This window comes from Numida meleagris, chromosome 2, assembly GCF_002078875.1.
Source record: "Numida meleagris isolate 19003 breed g44 Domestic line chromosome 2, NumMel1.0, whole genome shotgun sequence".
Lineage (NCBI taxonomy): Eukaryota > Metazoa > Chordata > Aves > Galliformes > Numididae > Numida > Numida meleagris.
The window spans coordinates 97,373,873-97,399,441 of record NC_034410.1 but is presented as its reverse complement, the minus strand read 5'-3'; the positions used below and the strand labels follow the sequence as shown (position 1 = coordinate 97,399,441).

Sequence of the window (25,569 nt, the reverse complement as noted above, 5' to 3'; positions counted from 1 at the left end):
CGGCGCCCGGCAAGGGAAGGAAGGCGAAGCGGGGCGGCGCGGCGGCAGGAGGAGGCCATGCGGCGGCGGCGGCGGCGCTGGCCCGCGTCGGGCACACAGACAGTAGCTCCGACCTCTCCGACTGCCCCTCCGAGCCGCTGTCCGACGAACAGCGCCCGGTCCCGGCCGCCAGCAGCGACGCCGAGTCCGGCACCGGCTCCAGCGACCGCGAGCCGCCCCGCTCCCTCCACGTCCCCGGGCGCGGAGCTCCGCTGCTGCTCCCCGGTCCCCGCGGGGAGCCCACGGCCCCGGGCGCGGGGAGAGCGCCGAGCCGCGGGGAGCAGCGGGCGGCCCCGGAGGAGCTGCAGCGGGAGGTGGAGGAGCTGCGCTCGGAGAACGAGTACCTCAAGGTGAGCGCCGCGGGGTGCGGCCGCGGGGCCGGGGGCTGCGGCGCGGTGCAAAGGGCGGAGGAGGGGTGGGGGCGGCTTCGGGGCGCTCTGTAGGGGAGGTGGGGGAAGGCCGGTGCAACACGTACTGCGCCAGTGCTGTGCTGCTTGTGGGGGTGATGGCTCGGCGCTGCCCCGACTCCGTCAAACGCTCCGAGCGCTCCAGCGGTCAGCGAACCCTGGCTTTCCAGGAACTGTTTTCCTCAATATCGCCCTTTAAAATACGCCTAAGAAAGACGTTTCCTCCTTTGATGGGGAGAGGACGGTAGCGCTCTGTGCGCTTAGGGCTGAAAGTCCTCCGGCTGCGTGCTGCTGCCGGGATAACGCCGGCAGCGCCGGGTACCGCGGGTGCGGGAGCGCAGCGGGCAGCGCCGGTCCCCGTCCGGGACCGCCGAGTGCAGGCGTGCCCCGAGCGCGCTGCCCCGCGGGAGCCTTTCGCTTAGAACCTGATCTTTTGGCACAGCGAGAGGCCGCGTCCGTAAAGATCTATAAATAAATAAACTCGCATCATCCCGTAACCGCAGCTACCTTACGGCGTGACCCTGCCGCTGGTGTGCACGGCGTTGGCTCCGTGAGTCCTGCTCAGATGAGGTCCGGAGCCGAGTGCAGCCACGGGAGGGAGGCAGCGGTGCGCACCGCTCTGGTTGAGGGCTTTGGGCCAAGGGACGATGTTCGGCGCAGTTGAAGGTGAACGGTGCGAGTGATGCTGCGGGGTTCGTCCCCGGGGCTGGTGATGCTTAGTGAGATGGGAAAAGGAGCGAGCGAGCAATGATGCAGCAAAATTTTCAGGTGGCACGAAGTTTATTTGAGCTGAAGTTCTGTCCGGTCTTTGCTGGGCTTGGTGTAAGCAGAGGCTTGGCCCCCGGGAACGAGTGAAAAATGCAGGCTGAGGTTGGGAAATAAATCTCAGTACTGAAAACGTGAAGCACTTGGAGAGAAGTAGGGTGTAGGTTTCAAATGCGTTGCATTAGCTCAGGAGTGTCCTGAAAGCAGGAGCAATGCTAATCTCTGCTCGCGGGCAGAATGGGTTTGATTTCCTTGAGAACTGAATAAAAAAACCATTACAGGCATTATAACGTTGTATAGATCCACAGCTGCTGTGTGGGTCTGTAGGAACGCCTGAAATACTGCAGGCACTGCTGGTCACCCAGGAAAGGATAACTGCTGGTGCCCATAACACAGAACTCAACTAGTGAAACCACTGGCTCTTAGCAGAGCTTTCATAACACTCGTTGGATGGAAAACACTGGGATGTATCATAGAAATGTGACAGCAGTCTGTACAATGATGAGTAGCACAGAGAGCCTTCGTCGGAGGCTCTGTTTTACTCGGCAGCTCAGAAACAAGAGGAGATGGGGTGAGGTCAAGGCTGAGAACAGGAAATGCCCCTGGGAATGGGCAGACTGGTGCTGCCGGCAGAAGTCAGGGAGCCCAGAGCCCAGGGGCACCCGGGACAGCAGTGGGGCCTCTCTTTGCCTTGTAGGATCTCCCTGAGTACCATGCTAAGGCTTTCACCCCTTGTGAAGAATGTGTCGGTCCTCCTGTTACTTGCTGAAGATAATTTGTAACAGTTCAAAGCTGAAAAAAGGGATGCTCTGGTGACTGAGGGTTTGGCACTGGCATAACTTAAACAAAGCACTTAATTCCATATTGTTTCAAGCTTCTCGCTCCATGTGGCTTCAGGTCTTTCCCCTTGATGTCTTTATCATCTGCAGCGGCGTGACCCAACCCTGCTCAACCTCTGGCCACAAGTATTGTAGAGCCTGCTAGAATAACCCAGGATGCTTTCTTGGGGATCCGTGTCCTAGTTCATTTCCAGTGAATGTTTGCTGGCTGGATATTAGGAAAAATGTCTTCTCAGGAGGAGCAGTCAGGCACTGGCACAGGCTGCCCAGGAAGCTGGTGGAATCACTGTCGCTGAGGTGCTCAAGAACCGTGTGGATGTGGCAGTGAGGGATGTGGTCAGCGAGCATGGTGGGGATGGGCTGATGATTGGATTAGGTGATCTTAGAGGGCTTTTCCAACCTTAATGATTCTATGATTCTATGAAATGATTGTATGGTCCTTCTCTTCTCCTTGGCTACCTGGGTGCATGAACTCTTGGGTTGATTGGAATTGGCCCAGTGACTCAGAAGTTACCGGGAGAATTCCCAGACTTTCCTTTCCCTTGCTAGGGAAGTCTATGAAAGCACTTCTCTAGTCTTCTGCAAATTAAAACCACAGCACTGCATGAGCTGTTGATTTGTGGGTTTGTTCCTTGTGTCTCTTACAAGGCGGCTCTCTCGCCTGGTAAAAGAGTGGGCTTTGTTTCTTGTCTAACTGGAGGGGGTGACGGGATAATGGGAAAGCTGTCAGCCCGGAGCAGACAAATGATTGGATAAATCCCTGAAGAACATTTTAATTTCCTGAGCGTGTCCATATGCCGAATTTTGGACTTTTCGCTCCTCCTTTTCCCTCCCCACATCTGGAACGCAACAGTAAGTGCACATGATTTTTAAAGCCTATTTCAGGGGAATTTATGTTTCACTTAGGAAGGACCCTCACATATCTTTCTCATATCTGTAACAGGTTACAGAATGTAGCATGTGTATATATATGTGAATATACATACACACAAAGGCTTACTTAATGCTGAAAGTTGGCACCTTGCATGTTTCCAGGCACTGTGCATTTACTGGAGAAGAGGATCTGGCTCTAGAGGTAGAATTGCAGAATCATAGAATATCCCGAGTTGGAAGGGACCCATGGGGATCATGGAGTCCAACTCCTGACTCCACACAGCACCACCCACAATTCAAACCCTATGTCTGATAGTGGTGTCCAAATGTTTCTTAAGCTCGGGGCCCTGACCATTGCCCTGGGCAGCCTGTTCCATGCCCACCACCTGCTGGTAAAGAACCTTTTCCTAACACCAGCCTGACCCTCCTGTCAAGGCTTCATGCCAGCTGGCTGCAAAGCAACTCCCTTGCACGAACTGGCTTGGGATCATGTTGTGAAGACTCTTTTACTCTGTTAAATTTCATCACAGATTTCAGTTTCGTGGACTTCTTGCATAACCTTACTGCAGCAACCTGTGCGGGAAGGCTGTAATGCTACAGCAGCATGTAAAAGGTGTCACTTATTTGTTGAGGCAAGGGTGAAGTTTTGTTGTGTTGGCTGCCTCTGTGGAGCCTGAAGGTTGTTGGCAGGTGATAGGGAAGGTGCAGGCTCGGTGACCACCAGGCAGGGCTGTCTGTAGGAGCAGACACTGCCCTCACAAGGGGCTTGTCCTTCAGCGCTGAGGTCTCAGCATGTGGAGAACCATCCTGCCCTATGCAAGTCCCAGGGGACACAGATAGGGTTTCTGCATGTTGTCAGTCCCTGTGAAGGATCAGGGATCCTGAGGAAGGAGGACCAAGTTCTGGCAATTAAGAATGTTCTTGCTTCATCTTGGCAAAAGTTTGTTTCAGGCTGTTCTGATTAAATAAGCTTGCTAGCAGAAACAGCAATGGTATTTTAGTCATGAAATATGAATTTGACACGTGCCTCTTCTCCGTTTACGCCCTTTGTAGCCAGTATCTGAAAAAGCCTTCTCCATGAAGCACAGCACTTTGCATCATCCTGAAAATGCCCCGTGTCGCTTTGCGTTGCTGTTTGTGAGCGTGCTGCTACGAGTTCAGCTTGCCCTGAATGCTGCTGCTGTGCACACCGGCGCAAAAATGTATTCTAAACTCTCTGGGATTTCTTAGATATCATCTTGTTTATCTTGGTTTGCCTTCATTCTTTCTACGTTCACTTTTATCTGTGTCATGTGGTGGATATAAAGTGATTAAGTGGCCACTCCTGGCACCTTACCACACTCGGATACATCTCCAGGATGCTCATTTTTGTTTCAATGCACGTGTGTCATATGGAGCTATCCCACTTTTCCCAACTCTCTTGAAACAGTAGATCCTCTTGAGGTGAACTTCACCTTCAGCTGTGGATCTTGGGGATCTGTGCAGAGTAAAATGATGCAAAGCACTGGGACCAAATGTTTCACTTAGCAAGGGTCACGGGGGTTCCCAAAATAGAGGCTGCCCCATCTGTGTGACAGAGGCAACCAGCAGAGGAGGTGCTGGGATGGGAACAGCAGCGGTGCCCTAACAGAGCGGGCTGGTATGAGAGCCAGTGTGATCAGAGGCTCCAGGGCTTCCTTAACTTGTTTTGCAAGAGGCAAAACAAATGGCTGCTGCTTTCTTCACAGACAAAGCCTTTTAGAGCATGTTTATCCCTGCTGCAGTTGGTGAAGAGCTAAAGGGAGTGTTTTTATCTCCTAGGAGTAACACCGTCTCCTACGTAAAGACAGTTTAAGATGTTTAAAGCACAAAAATGGAGATTACATAAAATCGCAATTCATGATCTTAGATTTCTCAAGGACTTTCTAGAACTCCTGGATTTGCCGGCACCGTAGCAATTGCGCTCTGTAATTTCCACCTCTCCTCTCCTCGCTCTCATCTCATTTGATGTAGAGGTTATTAAAATAACCTTTTCTTTTCGTAGAAGTACTCGCATAAGCTGTAAGTATGACTTCTGGCTAAACTGAAAAATAGTTTTTTTTACATAGATAATTGAATTTCAACCTCCACTTGCATGTTGCTTAAATACTGTATGGTAGATTGATTTTGCACGTTTTGGTCTCTCCTGTTTGCAGACGTTACCGAGTTAGTATGTGGCTTCTGGACACTGATGCATTCCTGGTTTGCAGATGTTACCATCTGGACACTGATGCGTTCTAATTCAACCGATCCTCCCAACTTTCAGTTTGATAGCATACATAATTGTAAATGCGTATTAAAGCACTCAGTACTTTTTTCTCTCATGCTATTTTTGGTATGTGATTTCTCCCTGACAGTTGTTTCCAAGATTTTGTTTGTTTGGACTTAAGGTTGCATTCCAGTTTTAAATCTGTATTTATGCTCTGAATTAAGAGCTTTTCCTCTTTCAGCCAGCAGCTCGGCTCAGTGTGAGTAGGTCGGCGGGCTGACCTGGGCTCAGCTGCTGCTGAGGCCCCTATCCCATCTTTGTATACAGTTTAGGGGTCTACTTTGCACGGTGTTTCCTCAGGAAATCTATTGAGGTTTCCTTATTTCTATGTCCACTGGGTTTCTTGAAGCGTCTCCATCACTCGTGTGCTTTCATGTTGTCCAGAGGGCTCAGCAGCAATGAAGCACACCTGGAGCACCCCTGGGTGTGTGGTTCTCCACGTGTTTTTATTTCCATGTGTGCTCCATGGGCTGTGCAAGCACATGGTTGGTGGGGATGGCTGGAAAATGTGCTTTCAGCCTTCATTACGGATCTCAGCCAGACTGGCCAGGTAGACACAGGCAGGCAGTTGTGCAAGTATTCCTGTTTCTTCCAGTGGGAATGACTCAGCTGTGAGCATCGGTTACTCAGTGTAATAGCAGACTCTTCTATCTTTATTTTTTTAAGAATCCCAAACAAAGCAGATTCCTGTAATTTACCCTTAATTATACTTCATCATAAATTAAATCAATATTAAAAGTGTGTGACATCAATAAAGGCATTAATGGGGCAATGGCTTCTCTTCTGACAGGCAAGTCTTCAATTTGCATGGTACAGATATACAGCAACACCATCAGTGTCTATTAGGGCTATGCAATGTAAACTGCACCCATGCTTTCCCCTTTTAGCCAGTTCACCTTGACTTTACTAGGTGGACACAGAAACCACCTAGCATCCTCATTCTCTTGCTTTTCCACTGAAGTCTAGGGAAATCCCACAGATGGAGTGGCTATGTACACGTGTCCCTGTGCTGATGAGCCACCCAATGCCCTCAGGTGGGTGGTCCCTTTTAGACCCCAAACAGTTCCCTCTGGGAAGTCATTTACACATTTACCAAGTAAGCAGCAAGACTCAGGAGCCAGGAGCACAATCAACTTGGATTTCTACTGCAAATTTAGATTGCTGCCAGTTGAAGTGTCTTTATTTCCCACATTTCCGTTCCTCCTTTCTTAAAACTAGCATGACATCTGGTAAGAAAAGCAGCTGAGCTTTTTCCTAAACAATATGTTTTCTTGCGGGACTCTGCTTGCTGCTGTTCTTTCTGAAGTCTATAACTTTATTACCATATAATTAAAGGGGATCAAGAGGAGGCTCTCATCCCCTACAGGAGCATACAGCGAAGTGAAGCTTCTACCTGCACTTAACCTTGGAACTTCAATTGCAGGTTTCGGATCTCAGAGCAGGTCCTCCCTGTTTAAGGCAGGGAGCAGGCTCCCCACTTGTTAGACACACAAAGACAGATGCCGGCTTTCTTATTTGTTTATTTTAATTAGTCTTAAGTGCTTATTCTGGTCTCTCTTTTCAGTTTGACAAAATTAAAGTCCATGGTATGAAACTCAACACCTCTTGAGAGAAAGGTTTAATTCTCACTCACAATAATAATAGTAATAACAACAACATGTTTGAATGAAGTCAGGGATTGGGATTATCGGGAGCCTTGGCCAAACCTCTGGCCAGCCTCACCCTTGTGCCAGTGGGATCCCACCGAGATGGCTGCAAGGGACAGTGAGGAACATGGAAAAGGCTTCTTGCTCCTGCTGACTCTTGGGGGACTGCACTCCTATGCCTGGAGACACCAGCATAGAATCATTAAGGTTGGAAAAGACCAGTAAGACCATCTAGTCCAACCATCAACCCATCACCACCATGCCCACTAACTCACGTCACACTAATCTGGGCCTGCAGCATAGCTCCACTCCAAGGGTGTAGACAAATGTAGTAGACTTAAAATTTGCTTCTTCTCTTTTCAGTGCACACATTGCTTCAGAGCAGGACTGGAAGCTGTCCTGGTTTTGTAGGTACAGTTGTAACAGCTATGACTTAGCAGGTGCTGACATGAGGTTTCGATGCCTGTGTTTGGTGCTGCAGGTTTTGTTGTCATATACTGAGAGAAAGATCATGCCTACTGTAGCTAGTAAAAGACTATCCCAGGATCCACATTTCTATGCTGCCATACAAAATCTGAAGGCCATACAGTTGCCCTGTGTTTCAAAGAATGATCATTTCCTGTATTTCATGAGATGACAAATTTGGACCTGCTCCCATACCTGTATGTTTAGTATATAGAAAGAGGACTTCATCTTGCTGCCCTCAGAGACCCAGTCTGTCCCATGAGTTTTCCTCCCCCGGCTGGTGATGTCTGCAGATGCTGGCCTCGGGCAGTGCAGCAGGAGTGGCTGTTGGCTGCAGCCTGCACAGCCAGTTTTCTGCTCCCTACACAGACTCATTTTTTCCCTCCTTGCATTTGCATGTGTATTGCTGTGTTCTAAAACTCCTCCAAAGGTTGCTGCATTGCTGAATATGAGGGTTCGGGACATGTTCTGATTTCTATATAAAAGTTTTGGGAATGGGAAAAAAAAAATGCTTGCAATTTTTTGTAGAATTTCTTTGGTGGGAGGAAGGATGCTGAATTAAGGCCTCCACTGGAGACAGGGTGACCTCCTCTCCTTCTCTCCTGAAGGTGGAGAGAGCTTCTGTGCCCACAGAGAGGGTTTGGGACTCACCAGTTTCAATGAGATGCTAATTGAAGGGGCTGGGTTGTTTGAAATGATGATGGTTTCCCTTTCCAAATTTGATGTTAGTAAATACTTTTAAGTTGAACACAGTGGATTACTTGTCATTAGAAACTGACCAGATTTACTAATTCCAGAAACTGATATAGACAAGAAATAAGTTTAAGAGATCAGCAATAAAATTATAGTTTGCGGGCCACTCAGTACCAAAGCCATTGCTTCGTTCTTGAAATGTAAGATTATAAACTAGATCCCATGGATTTAGTGGTAACAGATATTTTCCTTCATTACGGAATTGCGTTGAAAAAAATCTCAATTTACAACAAAATTATTTATCTAACATTAGAGTTCTGAAGATGATTTTAAAAGTTAATTGAGCTTAAATCTGGTTGTACTTGATTCATTTCCTGAGTCTGCAGACAACCTTAAGCAATAACTCTGGTCCTATTCATGCCAGAGGGCTGTATTAGCTCTGACAGCTGCAGACTGCACTCTTTGTACCATCTCCTAAGCCAAAACACCTGGCTAATATACTGCTAACACAAAACTATGCTCGTTTTCTTACGTTCAACAGTTACTACTGTTCTCTAACCAACTTCTAAAACCTTGGCGTTTTCTTCTGCATCTCCATCTTTATTGGGTACCACCTGGTATTGTATAGTTTCCGAATGTCATTGCTGCAGAGCTCACTTCTGTTGCTGTGCTGTTACTCTGCAGTCCAGATATGGTGCAACTCACTTGGGAGTCACCCAGGAGCTCCTCCACCCTCCCAAATGCCCAACTCCTGCAGCTGCCCCGGGCAGATCACAGATGGGGTCAGGTGTTCCTTAGCTTTAACTCTGCAGAAATTTGAATGTGTTGAGAATATATAGGAGTATGGTGGGATTGGGAGAAAAACTGTCTGTTGTTTCTGAGCTTTTATGGAGAATTGTGTGGAGACCTTGGAGGTCTGTAGTGGTGGGAGCAGAGCCTTGCTGCTGAGCTCGGAATGGGCATTTCAGAAACAAGTCTTGGGCTTACCCAAAATGTGATTTTTGCTGGTTCAGCTAACTTGAGTGAAAAGATCATTGTGAAATACTCAAGTTTTTGTATGTGGCTGGGATTTTTGTGGGAGTAGCGCTCCAATTTCAACATAACTATGCTAATAAGGCTACAGAAGCTGGACATGTCTTCTTTTGGTCTGTTGGTGAAGGTCAAGTGGAGCAAGATGAGTATGGGTAGAAGCATGACCATCCACCCAGAGAGGCTATGGAAAGGAGGAATAGTTGATGGAGTGTGTAGGTGGACACTGCACTGGAGGGACTGGATGGGGATGGTGCAGCCTGGAGGAGCTTTGCTGATAGTGCTGACTCCAGAACAGCCTCTCCTCCACCAGCTGCAAGTGAGAAATAGGCTCCAGGTGGCCCTGGTGTTACAGGTGCCAGTTAGAAGTCTGAAGTGAGATGGCAGTGCTGCCAGCCCAGGTGCAAGTTTTGCTTGAAACTTATTCAAGTTACGTTTTCTATAGAAAATGTGGTATTCTAATACCAAATGCAATTTTAAGGAAAACAATTAAAAAATTGGTACTTCATTTCATACATCCTTCTCCTTGCTGTTTATTTTTTTTTCCCCTGCTTAGTTCAGAGCTGGTAGAGGTTTCCTCCCACACAGTAACTGAATGGCTCATACCCCTGAGCTTGGAAGACCTTTGTAAGAGTTTTAGCCCAGGAGCTTCAGCCCTGCAGAGATTAAACAAATGAGAATGATAGAGCTTATCCTGTTCAGCCACAAATCTTTAAATCTGACTTGAGAGAGCATGAGCTTCTCATGGAACAGTGTGGAACTGGGGCAGCTTGAGATGCCCAGAAAAGGATGACCAGGCCATATTCCCATGGCCTCAGTTTTATTTTGTGGTCCTGTTACACATACAACCAAAAACCATTCACTCCTGCACCGTACCCATCTGCCATTGAACATGTCCATGGCGCTAGGCTCAGGTGGGAAAGCATCATCATATGGAGTAATTCTACATTTGGCATAGGGTAAAGGACAATCTTATTTTTAGGAATTGCTGGTTGTTAAAAACACACATCACACAGAGAAGCTAAGACACTTTGTTATTTAGGTTTACTGTAAACTAAAGTCAAGGAATTGGTTCAGATAGTGGCAAAGTATTATGTGTTTGTTATTTTAATTAGAGACAGTAAAATGAAGGTGTTAGCAGTTTCAGAATACAGGTAAGCATCTGGTCCAGCTTTAATTATTAAAGCAATTGCAAGAAATATAACAAGTCTTCATTAGTTCAGCCTAATTATTCAGTGTTGGGTTGAAACTTCTGTTCCTATGAGTTCTGGAGCTGTTTGCTGCAGTCCATATCACCTTATTAGTGTGGTATCCTAGTGACCACATTTCCTATTTGCTCCCATGGGTGAGATCTAGAGGTATGATGGAGCTCTGTTTTGCCTTTTTTCCCAGGATGAGCTGGATGAACTGCGGGCTGAAATGGAAGAAATGCGCGACAGTTATTTGGAGGAAGATGTTTACCAGCTGCAGGAGCTCCGGCGAGAGCTGGACCGGGCAAACAAGAATTGCCGCATTCTGCAATATCGTCTCAGGAAAGCAGAACAGAAAAGCCTGAAAGTTGCACAAACAGGCCATGTGGATGGAGAGCTCATTAGGAGCTTGGAACAAGATTTAAAGGTAGGTGAGAGATTTGTATTCACAGTGAAAGGGAGCGGAGCGGGGTTTGGCTCCCTGTAAAGGAAGTGAGGGTGACACATGAAACAGGCAGAAGTTCTCAAAATGTCAGCACCAATTTCCTTCTTTGGCAGTGGAAAACAAATGTTCAGCTTCTCGTCATAAGAAGATGTATTAGCAAGTAAAAAACATGTGCTTAACCTCAAATGAAAGAAAGGCTGTTGAATTACATTGCTGCACTTGAAAGATTTAAGGGTTTTTTTTTTCACTGGCTTCACTCAAAACCTTAGATTTCCAAAACTATAAACAAACCCTGATATGCTTCTTCCAATTCATACTCTTTCCTTCCTTTCACTTCTTGCTTAAGTCAATAACTGAAAAAAGTAGTTACCACTGCATTTCTTCTTGCCTAACAAGCTATTCTCATACAGGAACCGACTGTTACAACGTCTTAGGGGAACAGATAGAGAATAGAAATACTATTCCCATGAAAACAAATTCCTGTTAAAAAAAAAAAAGTGTTCATACTGAAACAATTTTCATATTTTTCAGAAATGTGTCCATCAAGGCTAAGCTTCGTATAAGCATGATGCTTATCTAGCTTTACTTGTTATCTTTCCGACTATCGCCATCATGTAGCTGTTTTGAAAATAGCTAACGGCTGGAAGTACTAAGCATTTGGTATTTGAAAATGCAAAACATAAAACCTTGTGAAGTTGGATTTGTTGGTTCCCAGCAGTGGAAATTTGAGTGATGTATCAAGTGATCAAACCTCTCAAAACGTCAGACCCAAGTCTCTCTCATATGGCAGGAACCGAATGATAACCTTACCATAATAGAAGTGACAGATTATTCTGCAAAAATCTTGTCCATGAGTGTCCAACCTTTTGGCTTGCCTGGGCCGCACTGAGTGAAGAGGAATTGTCTAGGGCTGCATCTATGAAGGTTGTTCTAAAAGTAATGCTTCCTAATTATTTCCATGGAAACTACAACCACTACAAAGAGCACCATAACACTATTTAATAGAGCAAATTCTCAGCTTCAAAACACTATTTTTGCTGTTCACAAGACTGTTTAGCCAACGTATTAAAATGGATAAACTTATTTGCCATAACTTGAGTTGGCACCGCACTGCACCCTCCCTGTGCCCTGGTTTCAGCCCAGATGGGGTTAGTAGTACACCAGTGTTTGGTCATTGCTGAGTGACAGTTGTGTGCCTGGGGCCAGGCAGGGTCGTAGGTTGGACATGCCTGGTCTTGTCCATAGATTCAAATGAAAGAGATAATCATAGAATCATAGAATGGCTTGGGTTGGAAGGGATCACAAGGATCAAGTTCCAACGCCGATAACGAGTTTCTTAGTTTGTTTGCTTTGTTTCTGCTGAATTTTTGTAATTCAGTAATTCATCATTTGGTGTGATGAATCACTGTTCTGAATTGTTTTGTAATAAATATTCTTTCCTGTTAGGCTGGACTCATAAAACCTAAGCTAGAATATATTTCTGTTTTCTTATCGCTCCTGCCAAGGCATGATTGCTGCTAGAGAAGCAAATCTGGGTGGATGAGACTGTTGCCTGGATGTGGCTTTGATGGATGACCTGTCAACTTTACAACACTATATCTTCATTTTATCCATGTGATATGTTGGGACTTTGATGTGTAGGCTTCGTATCTGCTTGTTTCCTCCTGCTGTCCATGGCATTGCCTTATCATAATGTAGAGAGGATGGATAATCAAATGTGTGTTCATGTTGGATTAGAAATGAATATTCATTTTGGTATTCAGAAGTCTTGGAGCCTTTAATCAGCAGTCTCATAATTGAATTGAAAATCTGTTGGCTGTCTCTTGGATGCTTCCTGCTGCAGGAAACATTCTGTAAGTGTTATTCCTTGTGGATACTCTTCATGTGTTTGTGTTTTTCTGACCAGGTAGCCAAAGATGTTTCTGTCAGACTGCACCATGAGCTGGAGAGTGTGGAAGAGAAACGTGTTAAAGCAGAAGATGAGAATGAAGTCCTGCGACAGCAAATCATTGAGGTGGAGGTATCCAAGCAGACGCTGCAAAATGAGCTGGACAAGATAAAAGAGGTAAGCGATAATCAGGAAAATCATGCAGAAGAGTGTTGGTAGCTTAGATGGGAAATTTGTGGCACACAAGTCTAATTCTTACATGACATGCATGCAGATATTGCTTGTACAACTGTCCAAGAGGTCTCCTTCCCTTTGTTGTGCATCTCAAGTGTGTTGGTAGTTTAGAAACAGCAGAGAGGTAGGTGAGTGGTGTTGGGTGCTTTGTCCTGGGCTCCTCACAGGGCTTCTGTCTCATTTTAAAACCAGCTCCTCTCAGCCTCTTGGTACTGGAGCAAAGCTGCCTTTGATTTGAGGCCAGCTATCTGACTCCTCTTTACCCAGACCAGGACTTCCACCTATTTTAGAGTCAAATGAAGTGTGCATGACTCATCCCTGAGAGGTTAACTCGGATAGGCAAGCTGCCGCCTTGGCTGCTGCTCTTCAGTGGTGACTGTGGGAGCCACCAGCGTGAGTTAGGCAGCAGGAATGTGGTCTGTAAAGTATAAATAACATTGCACTTCAGGCGCAGAAATGCTGTCTGTTGAGAAGAGGGATCATCTCGATTGGAGCTGACATGTAGTCATACTGGGTGAAGTGATGATCCTTGGAAGCAAGTGAGCTAGGAGCAAGGGATAGTAAAGCAGAGCCAAATACTAAATGTGTCCGTATCCCAGTCTGTAGCAGTATTTCTGTTCTCTTGCTTGCACAGCAGATTGGCAGCTCTCAGCCTCTGCTCTGTTCTAAACCAGATTGAGATAGAACATTTAAACATAATGAGGTAAGGCATTTATCCTCTGAGCCCTGGTCAGATTTAGAGAGCTGGTGCAATTATGTGTTATTTTAATCTTTCAAACAATGCTTGCAAGTTAACTGGCACAAAGCTCGTTTCAATTTCCTAAGGACAAACTCTATTTTATTTCTATGTGCATTTTGAGTTCTGAGGATGAAGCAATCCAGAACAGGAGTTTTGAAGAGTTTTGTATGTAATGGAGCCGATTATCAGCATTTGTAAACATCAGTGTTGCTATGATAACATCCTCTAAGGAGGACACAAAAGAAAAGTCTCGATGATGTTTTATCTCTTCTTCTTTCTCAAGGTTGTTTGTGATTGCTGTGCTTAATAGACATGATAACTTGTTACAGGGTACGCAGTGTATATTTCACACAAAAATACTACATCATCCACAGTACCTAAGGTCTTGTTTGTTGTTGATTAACTTACAGTTTGCTAGATATTGCTTGATGGTCTTTGGGATTATAAACAGCTTGAGAAACTAGGCTGGGACTTGTGGATTCTCAAACTAGCTCTAACCAGGCTGAATTTACTCTGCTCCTTAGATGGCTAAGCAGAGCGGGGAAGCCCAGAAAACTCAGCTGTCTTCTCCTCTGCAAGTGGAAGTGACATACCCTCACTTTGGAAGCAGAATTGCCCCCCCCCCCCCCTCCCAAGAGGCAAAGACTGGTGGAGAAATAGGAAAGGAGGAGTGATGCAGTGATGGGATGTATTCGTTCTGATCTGGGCACACAGCAAGGCATAAGGTGTAGTAGTCACAGTAGATGGTTTTTCATACCATGATTGGTGTTCTTTCTTGGAGGCAGAAGAAATGTCACAAGGTCACTACGGGTTAGAAGAGGGAGGTTTAGATCCTCAGTGGGTCACATGAGGACAGATGAGCCAGAAGTTTCAAAACACAGTGATATTTGTGCCAGATACTAATATGTTTGCAAAGTAGTTTACATATGGCTGAAAAATACAAATTAAAACAAACAAACCGTTCTCTTGCCTCAAAGTGTGTTCAAATAACTACCAGCGAGACTCCTCTTTATAAACATTAAAAATATACAAAGCTCTAAAAGAATGTATTACAGTCATGCCAGTAGTAAAACCAGTTCTTTATATGCCAGGAGAAAAGTGACCCAAAGGCCAAACAGCTTCTTCTCATTGCACTCTGCTTGTGCATCTTGTCTATGCACAGACTGACACTTCAGAGGAGTATCCTCCCTGCTCATCCCTGGAGCAATGCCCGACATCCAGTTAGGTAGCGCTCACTCCCTGATGCAGCTTACTGACTCCATATGCTCATTTTCCATAATGTCCTTGACTGTTTGCAGCACTTTTCATCTGTCTTCTGATCTATAGAAAGATTTTCTCACGTCTGTGTTCATGTTCTCTGTTTAATTCTGTGCTAACTTCTCCTTTGTCCTGCTATACAACTCCCTCCGGTCTAATTTCTTACTGCAGTGAATAGCATATATATTGATTGCCTTTAATGTATTTTTCATATCAGAATTGTACACATCTCTGAAAGCAATCTTTCTTTAAAGCTACCTTCATTTTTATCGTGATCTTTTGAAGAATTCCTGAACAGTTATGAGGTTCAGAGGAGGTACATATTCTTTCATCCCAGTACCTATTTCTATCTTGTGTGATACTTTCAGCAGGACTTTTCTGTGTGAAATATATACAGACTTGCTCAATCTAGATAAAATTCTTAATCTCCTTCAAGAAAGCCCTGCAGTTTTAGCTGGGGAATTAATTTTTGCCTTGTTCTGACTGTATAATTTCAGTAGATAGGAGATAAGCTTTCCTCCTTAGTCACTAAATAACATTTCTCAGCTTTGCAATTAATAGAAGCAACACTACAACAAAGAGAAAGGGTGACAAGAAATCATCTGTCACAGCCCTTGCTCTGCTCTCATCTCCTGCTCTGCTGCTGCGTTGTAGCTTAGCAGTTCCTTTCCCAATCCCAGATGCTTTTGGATTCCCAGTTGTCATGGTTTTATGATTTTCGGTTATTGGTACTCCACATCATAACATCATGTAGTGGACATACCTAGTTCTCAGAAGAGAAGGACTACTACAGTCCCCACGGTACTTTGCTCCTTTGTTACCATTTTCCAGCCGGAGGGAAAAGATAGAAGCTCGCAGTATAAAAACTTGCAGATCACGAGACCTCGTCCCTTTTTCCGCCGTCTCTCGTCTTGGCAGCACCTCGCTCTCCAGCCGTCTTATCGTCGGTAGTAGAGTAAGGCCTACCTTGATTTTGGGACATTCTCTCTCTCTGTATTGGATTTATCAGCTTAAATTGTAATTATATTGTATTATAGTGTGTTGTTTTGCATTCCGATATTTTATTTAGTAAATTAGTTTGTTTCTCCTCAGATTGTTGCCGCTGTTCTTTGCTCTCAGGGCCATCTCCCTACCCTTTTCCCCTTTCCCCTTTTCCCGGGACGTGGGCCCTTGGGTCCCCCGTCCCCTTTGTCACGGAATCGGGCCTAACACCCGTAAACCGTTGACACCAGTTCATGATGTGCTTTCATAAGCTTTTCCATGATCTATCAAAAAATACATCTTGATTCTTTTGTTTTGTTCTGGCGTCTTGCCGTCATCAAAATATTGTTTGATTCCAATAAGGAGCCTCCTGATCATAGCTGAGTCACGTACAGGTTTTTAGGGAAACACCACCTCTCTCTCTTCCTTTCTTGTTTTCTCCTCTTGTTTTCTCCCTGCTCTGTCCCAGCAGGCTTTCTCAGCATTTCCCATAGATGTATTTTGAGCTGAGGTATGGTTAAATTAGGTCTTTTGAGCAGCAGTTGTGTATTTTATCCACTCTTTAGGTTTGCTAATTATAAACCATTATTCTCTGAATGTGTTCATCAGCAGTCTGGCATTCCCTTAGTTAAATCATGCCACTTCATTTTTTTTTTTCAATTCTCTTAACCAAAAGATGTTATGGAGCTTTCCTTTCCTGTAATTCTTCCTTTTTCTGTTTTCTTCTTTTTCTTTTCCCCCCAATTTTGATAGTGTTTTTTTTTTTCCCCACTATGCAATTTAATCACACTTTCCTGAAATACTTCCACTGGTTCTTTTGAAGCTACTTATTTTGCTGGATAATAATGTTTCTCTGAATATTTCCTAACTTTACTGATGGTGCCAAGTTGTTCTGCTTCCGTCTGCTCCAAGTGCTGCAGCACTCCAAGTGGTTCATTGAATTTTTTCCCACAATTACATTCACCGACTTTTTCAGTTTCTCTTTTTTTTTTTTTAACTACCCTGGTCTTTTCAGCTGGATTTGGGCCTCCCTTTGATGCCTTTTTTTGCAGCAGCTGCTTATTACTTTCTCCACCAGAGCTTCAGAGTTTTCCTACTGCTGTGAATGCTTCTTTGTAGTACATCCTTTGCAAAATTGCCATGTCCCTGAGAACTGCCCCTTCTAGGAATTTGCTAGGATCTTCTGTGACTTATCAAAGCTGCAGCTTCCTTAGTGCTTTAAAAGCAAAGGCCGTGTACCCTCACAACGTGCATAAGTATGTGCATCACTGCCAAGGTTTGCATGCTTTTTTCTTTTGTTGTCTACGTTATTACCAGGGACATTTGAGGCAGTAGAGAGCCAGTAGAGGAAAAATACGATTGACTCTATCACTGGCACATCACTTCAGCAGCATCCCTTCAGCTGTCATTTTTTACTTCCTAGTTTCCTAATTCAGCTCATGAGAAATACTGATGTAGGTTAATCATTTAACGTGACCATGAAGCACCAGAAAACTCTTTCCAAACTTTCCTTTCTTTGGCAAAATAATGGAAATTTCAGAAAAAAATATGTAGAGGGATGCAAAATCAATTTTTCAGAAGTTAGGACAAATCCAAACCAAGGCTGCTTATACAACTATGTTTACAAATTTTCATGTGCATTCATCAGCATACACTTTTTAATTGTATCACCCAATGTTTTTCCTGCTGTACCCTTGCCTCATGCAGTGTACATATGGCTGATTTCTGCTGAATGCTTTCTGCTCATTTGTTAAATAAAAGATAAGCTTCCTTGTCAAGCACTGGTTAGTCTTCTAACTCTGAGCAAGCTATATTAAAAAACGATGTGAGGAATATATTCTCTATGCACCAGAAGGAGAGGCCATTGTTGCTTTAAATCTGCAGTGATTTCCACCGGTTCAGCGAACAGAATTCCTTTAAATTCTGTTCAAATTCATGTGAGCACATACATTGCCGAGTATTAATTCTATTAATTTGAATAAGGCAATAGTTTATGTTTTGTACACTTAAACTTAGTTTGACGTAAATCATGGGAGAAATTATTCCCTTAATCAAAGGCTCTAAAACACCGATGCAAAACCCATAGCAGCTCTCCCCTGAGCATCTACAAACATGCTAAACTTTCCCAAAAGCTCAACTTTGACAACAGCACATGGATTTTCTTTAAGCTGTGAACATCCTTCCCTCCGCAGCTAACCCATCCTAATTGTCACTTCCTTGGAGCCAGGAGGGCACCCTTAGGGAACATCTTCCGTTTATTTCCTTGGCCCCACTCTGGAAAGTGGTTAAACAGTTCTTGCCCTCTGTCCCCAGCTTGAGGCTGTCTCTCAGCTAAGATGTTTCACATGTAGATGATCTGGCTTGAGTGTGAGTTTAAACACGTGTGAAATCATGTTTGTGAAGTGTCTGGCGATAACAAATTCCCCTGCGAGTAATATCTCCTGAATAAAGCTCTCTCTAAACCTCAGCACCTGGGGAAGAATGAACCACCTCTGCTATTTGCAGTAGAAACAAGCTCAAAGGGCACAGGACCTGCTTTTGGCTTCTCTGGGAGTGAGCTGTTGTCTTACTTGCAGCTGCTAACTGTGTATTTTCGCCTGTCCTTTGTCTGGGTTTGGATTGAGAGCTGGGGAAGAAAAAGAGGCAGTGCCGCGGGAGCATGAGCTGCTTGGGATGGGCAGATAAAGGCAGGGAGGATTAGGGGAGCAGCTGCAGGAAGATCTAACATGAGTGCTATGGTTTAGCAAGAAATGAATGAGAACTGGGAAGAAAGGGGCATTTATTGCTGGGGGACAGCCACGCCAAGCAGGTGACAAGCTCTGTGTTTTGCCACTGAAGCAGCAGGGCCAGAAGGGAGCACCATCGGTGCCTCCAGCTTTCCAGGCTGTCGTGCTACAGGACGAGTGCCCTGCTGCAGGCACAGTCACTTGGGGAATCACTTCCCCTTGGTGCTGAACCATTGCTGCCGCTCGTATCCACTGGTGGAGTTACAGAGAAAGGCAGAGGCAATGTGGGAGAGCAAGAAAAAATATTTCCGCTTATTTCCACATGAGAGGAGAGAAGTGGAAATCCATTGGCCGTTAGTAATCTCTAACATCTCCCTTGGATACAAACAGAGAGGAGAAGCAGTGTGTGTAGTTAATGGGACCTTCCAGGTTACTCCTGGACATGCTGCATTCCAGTACCTTCAAGAATGGTAGAAATATCTGAAATGAAATATATTTTGAGCATACTATTTATGGACAGTTGTGCTCCAGAGTACATATGCACTGCTCTGTTTAACATCACTGAAGGTAGAGAGCATTTTTGTGATAGAAGAATATACTACAGTTCTCTCTTTATACTATAGCAAAATGAAATCTGGAGGCTTCTTTCTAGAGCTGAGCGTGATGGCCTGATTTTCCTCACCGTGAATCTGTTAAGTAGGACACAATACATACAGCATACGGTAAAAGCATAATTATTTCAGTCTGAAGTCACCTTTACCTCTTCTCTCTCCCATGTAAACACACAAACATAGTGCAAAGTAATATACCAGAAGCAGAGAAATTATTCTTGGTAAAAATGTATTTGTCTGTAGAAAGTATTGCCCATATTTTCATTAGCTGGGAGTTCATATGCGTTTACTAAGGTAGCACGTAATGCTCTGCAGTCATTACCCAAATGAAACTGTACTGAAGGGGGTGAAATAGGACTCTGCCATGAAGTGTCTGATTTCTGTGGTGTATACATTTTCTTAGTTGTCAGTGATTTTAAATGATGGAAATTTGCTGAGAAATGGACAAAGAGAAGACCTGCAAGCCACAGATTCGAACATTAAGAGGACTGAGCAAAATCAGCATCTTGATATAGTAACCCCCCTGCTTAGAAGTTACTGCTTGTGACAGTTTTAAGTAATGAAGTCTTCTGCAATAATCATAACAAAGACCATTAACTGCCTGAAAATTTTACTGAAGCATCACTTTGTCTAGTTGTTGGTTTTTTTTTTTTAATTTTTTTTCCTCTGTGATAAATAATGAATTGGTACCTAAACCACAGTGAATGATTTATTATCATTATGGCATTTCAGGAGCTGTATAAGTAGTGAAATGCTCTGCTCAGTGCTGATGCCCACAATGGGGGCTGAAGGAAGGCAAGGGAATGGATCTGTCTCAGCTCAAAATGCATAGCAGACAGGAAGCACTTTCAGTGAACAGAGACTTTTTTTCAAGGAAGAGCACTGTGCATCTTCTAATGCACTGTCTGTATTTCTTTATTAGAAAATGTAAAAATATATTTCAACAAAACCACAATTTTCAGAATGTCTAGGGCCAGTCTCTTATGCCAAAATGTTTAGTGTCAGTCTCATAAAAACTGCATGCACACACACAGAGCAGTATCTGCACCTGAATTTTTTATTTGCCAAATGAACTACCATCAAGCTCTAGCTACTTTATAGCTATTTGTTATCTGACCACGCTAGCTGGCAATCATCTGATGCTGCTCCCAAGTCCTACTATAATGTTTGAAGTGAGGAGTTCCAATAGTAATGCTGATCCAGTTTTACATCACGCAGAAAGCGTGGCCTCCTGTTACTCAGCCGGACCAGAGCCTCTGCTGGTGGCCTTCCCCAGATCAACCCCATCACTGCTCCCCGGTGCCCTGCAGGGCCTCCTTTACCCATTGTGTATGCAGAAATATCCTTCAAGTCTGCCATAACTCGAGAACTGCCCTGATACTGGGTAGCTATAAGAAAACCTTTGTACAATGACTAAATTCCTCTATGCCCCATTAGTCACATGTTTTTCTTAGTATATAGCAGAAGGCTTTCAGTCACTGAACAACTGCTATTCTTGCAATAGCAGGAGCTGGCATGGAGATAACCTCTACGAAGCTCAGACTGTGCATCCTTCCCCCATCCTCCACCCAGTTACCAAAAATAATCCCGCTGCGTGTCACATGTGCCTCAGCAGTGACAGTGCAAACAAACCATAGCCTGTGTGGCATCTGTATAAAATATTCATGGGGAAAATATGGGCTTGGTTTTGATTGTTTCCCTTGTTCTATCAACAGCATAATAAAAGGTTGTCCTTAGCAAGGCCTTGTAAAAATTGACTAGCAAGTCCTCAAGTGCTGCATTTCGGGGAGAAAATAAGGCGTGCTCTTCAAATTCTGCATCCCATTCCAGTTGATGAAGACAGCCGCACTTGTTTTCCTTGCCAAGGTGTGGGCAAGGCTTTGCCCCAGGGCAAGCACGTTTTCATGGTTATTGGCTGAGTGCGAGCTGGGATTTGAAGATGGAATATCTGCAGCTGAGCATATAGCAGAGTTGATGAGGACTATCCCTCACTTTTCCACTTTCTGGTGATATTCAGTGACTGTCTGTTGGCTGCTGGCGTGGGAGCATCATGCAGCGTTTGTGGCAGAAATGGGCAGCCAGGGATCTGCATTTCAAGCATGATGCTCTGGCTGTCTTGCACCTGTCTGACATCAGGCTCAGAGGAACCGGCCTGGATCATGCACAGCAGGGAGCTCCAGCTGAGTGGAAAAGGGAGTCTAAAGCTGTCAAGAAGCACTGTTGGTTTGCTGGGTGAGCTCAGTGACGCTGCTCCTGCAACACGCAGGTGCCATGCTGTGTTTTGACTGCCTGGTGGGGAGCGGCCGCCAACTGCTTTCCTATCACATCCCCAGTAATTTTATCCCCGCATCTGGAGCTCCGGGGAGCTGGATGGAAAAGCGTAAGAGGCAGTCTGGCAGAGGGAGAACAGGAGTGTTGGGAGAAGTGTTTTCATATCAGTGTTGGTGTGGGTATTGTGGTGATGGTGCTCCACATGGGACTAGGCCTCAGCACACAGTGCTGGCAACCCTGGGGCAGCACTGCCTGCAAATGTTTGTGCTGCTGTGGAACATCAGCGCTATTGATTTTCGTCCTTCTTTGAGAGGGTTAACGGATTATTTCTCTTCTCAGATTAATTATTTACACCTGCTTCTCTAGCTCCATTTTTAAAAGGAAAATGTAACTTATTGCACAGATAACTTATGAATTATTAACATCACACTACTCGAGCTGTCAGAGGATGAATGAGGGGATAAGACCTGGCTGCCTTGCCAAGTTTCACATTACCACGTGCTACAGTGCTGGGCTGTCCTGCTTACCTGTGTCTGGCACCACCACCAAAGCCTGGCATTTCTCCTTGGACACCCACCTGCTTTACGTTTAGACAGCCATAGGATGGGTAGAAGCCACTGAAAGGGACTGAATAAGTCCCAGTCAGCTCCTATATAATGGGACTGAATGGCAGTGATGAGGCTGTTTCTTCCTTTCTCACTCTGCTGCCTGCAGTAAGCACAGTGGGAAAGCAGAGTCAGTCGAGCAAGTTGAGCAAAGGTTTTAATATAAAATTTTTAATATCAAGGAAAGGGTTTAATATATTCTTATCTGAATATGAAGGTTTTAGGTTTTGCTCTAGTGATTATAGCTGGAGAAGATAAGTGGGTTGATATTTAGGGACGTCAGCATTATGTCTATGTGGGCAGAGGGAGCACAACGATCCATCTGAGACTGCCAGATGTACGTATTGGTCTATTTAAGGCCTCTTTCTTAGGGATCACTCCAAAATAGTTCAACTCAATTTCTTCAGCAGGCTTTTGCTGCAGTCCTCTGTGCTGGGAGAAACTGGGGCTTGGGTGGAGATGGGCAAACGCAGCTCATCTCCCCAACACTTTGATCAGCATTCAGAAAAAAACCCTACCCCTGAGTCTGGTGGTGCCAAAACAGCAGATTTTGAAGTGACCAAGGAGGGAACAAAGCAATTAAGACATAACAAACACCTGTAAGGCAGATTTTAGTCTGAAAAGGTGAGATTTTAGCCTTTAGTTACTTTCCTTAGTATTTACGGTCGCATATAATACAGTTTTCTGTCAAAAATAATTGAGGATATTCTTCATCTCCCATTTCAGTTATCTTGAGTTTGGTCCTTCTGCTTTTCCAGTGCCCTGGTCATGTGTCTTTTATTATGTCTTTTATTAATTTGTTGATTATTCCAAAGGCAGAAGACGTAGTGCACATTTCCACAGGTGTCATGAACTGGGCAGTTCTAGGGTAAGGTTCAAGCAGTAGTCTGGGGAGGGACTGGAAAGTAGGTCCTACATTACCAGGATGAGAAATGGTGGAAATCACTCTTATGGAGGAAGAGATTATGTGTTTTTGGGGTGGTCTTTTATTATGGGGAAAAAATTTATTCCTCAGATTTCCACCCTGAGTCTCCTTTTTGCAGCATCACTGTAACTCCATCCATAGATGGAGGAGGTAGAGGTCTCATGGAGGGATAAGGAGATAAGTTAATGTTGTGCCTTGGCCACTGTGAATTTGGAATTATGAAAGGGTAGATCTTAAATTCTCCACTGTGTTACACTGTGGTCAGCTGTCAGGGGATGCAACTGTTGTTTCTGAGTAGCCTTCACAAAGGAAACAAAGGGACAAGAAACTACAGTAACTGTACTAATATATATATATTAAAAAAATAGAGTTGGAATGCATCTTTGAAATGCCCAGTGCACCAGTCTTCCCTTTTCATGTCCCCCATCTCCTCAGGTGGCCAGATGTATCAGCTTTCCATCCTTCCCTTCTGAAATTGCCTCCTTGGTAGGACTCTTGCAAGTTTTGCTCCTTTCTTCTTCTTCACCACAGGATTTTCCTGCGCATATTGCAGATGCGGATGCTAAGTCACACTCAGATCTCCAGTGTTTGCAAACCAGCTCTTCAGGCTAGGAGCAGCTGTGGCAAGCAGGATTTCAGGCTCAGCCCAGGCCAGCAGCACCCAAAGCTGAAATATTCTGCTTGAGAAGTTACTCTACAGCTGCTGCCAGAAGTTTTTTTTTTTATTTTTATGGTCGGTTTCCTAAAGCAATCAGCATGTAATTCTCAGTCTATGAAGACTGTCAATGCCTTCCACTTTCACTGGGACTAGTTACTAATAAAGGCATTCTGGCAACTGAAGCTGACAGCCTGTTAACAGGCTTTAAGTGCGGCTGTTGATTGGATCCTTGCACCTTTATTCCAGGTCATCAGGTAACATAATTGATGGGGACAGGAGCACTAATTACAATGCAAAAGTTGTCATTCTTATCAAATTGCAGTCTGATATTTAAAACTGAGGCCAGCTTTTCCATCCATTTCCTGCTCTGAAGCTTTTTTGGAGGTCACGTGGCCATCCTACCCCTTGCCCTGAGGCCCTGCAGTTGGGTTGGACTTGACTTCTCAAAGAGGAGAATGGGGAGAATATGAGATTTCCGGAAATGCTGGAGCAATTGTGAGAGGAAATAGCTTGGATACGTCGCCCACCAGCAAAGTCTCATTTTACTCTTGTCTGACAAGGAAGGGCTGTAAGGAAAGGGAGATTCAGTAATATCCAGCGTGGGGTTTGTAGGGGAGGAGGAGAAGTTGAAATTCTTGGAATACTTCTGGTTTAGTCTTAATTTTCTTGTCAGGGCTTCTTGTGTCATAGTGTCTCATAGCTGATTGTCTATAATCAAGCTATTTCAACAAAAGCATTAATAATATTTCTACTCTCCCTTTGAATTTTTTTGTAAAGGGTTAAAACCTTAAACCAGGTCAGCAGTTTGACAGTTGCAAGAAAAATTGTTTTTACCATCTGACACTGCCAGCATAAAAGAGACAAGGCATCATTAAGGATTTATGGAGTTTCTATTTTCTCCATTAAAGTACAGACTATTATTTTCAAATGAAAGATTTAACGCAATGAAATCATTACTGACTATACATTTATGTGTTCTTGACAGCAGTTCTGGCTATTACAGCTGGGCCTCTATAGTACACATACTGGGGACAGATTCTCTTTCAGTCTTTAGTAGGACGTGCAGAACTTGACCAGCAGTGTGCAGATGTCCATTTGGTCATCACTACCCACAGGTCTTTTAAAGGTGGTATAATAGCTCCTTGTCTTTCACTCTGTTTTATTTCTTTAATTGCAGACATAAGGTTTTTATTTCTTTAATTGCAGACATAAGGTTTTTTTTCATGGCTGAGTGTTTAAAATGCAGCCTTGGGTAGTGATGTGATGAAGATGTGTGCAGTGAAATACCATGTTACCTTGCAAGCAAGGAAAATCACTCTGTGTTAAGGTTTTTGAACTTTAGCATTCAAATCACGTGAGTGTTAAAATATGGGAGAAACTTGATGACAGTTCTTACATGCTTACAAAGGATTGGAGATGAGGGAATTGGATCCCTGGAGCTGTCAAAGGTCAGATCACTGCCTCTTTGCAGCTTGTAAGGGAAGCTGGCTCTGCAACGAGAGCATGTCAAGCCTTCCCAGGTAACAGCAGCAGTCTCTGGAGGCAGATGGTAAAATGGAAAGGTTTTTTTTTGTCTCAACTCATTATTGTTACAGGTCTAGGAAAACCTAGCTGCTAGTAGGCATCCAAGCACCAGTTACTTTAGTTTGGCATTCAATAGCAAAAAAAGAGCATGACGTTTGCTAAGGTAATTTGAATGCAGCCAAATAAAATCTCAAGGTTTAAGTATCTTGCAACTATGTGTGCTCTCAAGCCCTGGGTTTACATGATTTAAAAACCTCCCATTAGCATCTTCTGGTGGAGTCCTCACTCCTACCCTCATGGTGCAGGGGCCAGCAGCTGTGCAGTCCCTTTTCCCAATCCACAGAACTGTTCTGTCTGCTCCAGACTGTCAGTTCGGCTGTGTGGCAACAGGTAACCAATTACAGTGTCGATTTGGTGAGGTTGAGCATGCTAGTTTAGAAGAGTATTTCTGTTCTTGAAACTTGTATGTAAA

General features: G+C 44.4%; 1 protein-coding gene across 2 annotated transcripts in view; it reads left to right on the top strand.

The window, feature by feature from the left end:
- Positions 19-25,569, top strand: part of MTCL1 (microtubule crosslinking factor 1) — a 102,510-nt gene continuing 76,959 nt past the window's right edge. Inside the window, exons 1-3 of one of the 2 annotated variants that reach the window (XM_021386461.1) lie at positions 19-389; positions 10,436-10,660; positions 12,585-12,743. In XM_021386461.1, coding sequence (XP_021242136.1) covers positions 10,463-10,660; positions 12,585-12,743 — 357 coding nt within the window. In that variant the 5' untranslated portion in view covers positions 19-389; positions 10,436-10,462. The remainder of the gene's footprint in view (positions 390-10,435; positions 10,661-12,584; positions 12,744-25,569) is intronic. The other variant, XM_021386462.1, reaches the window with a different exon arrangement.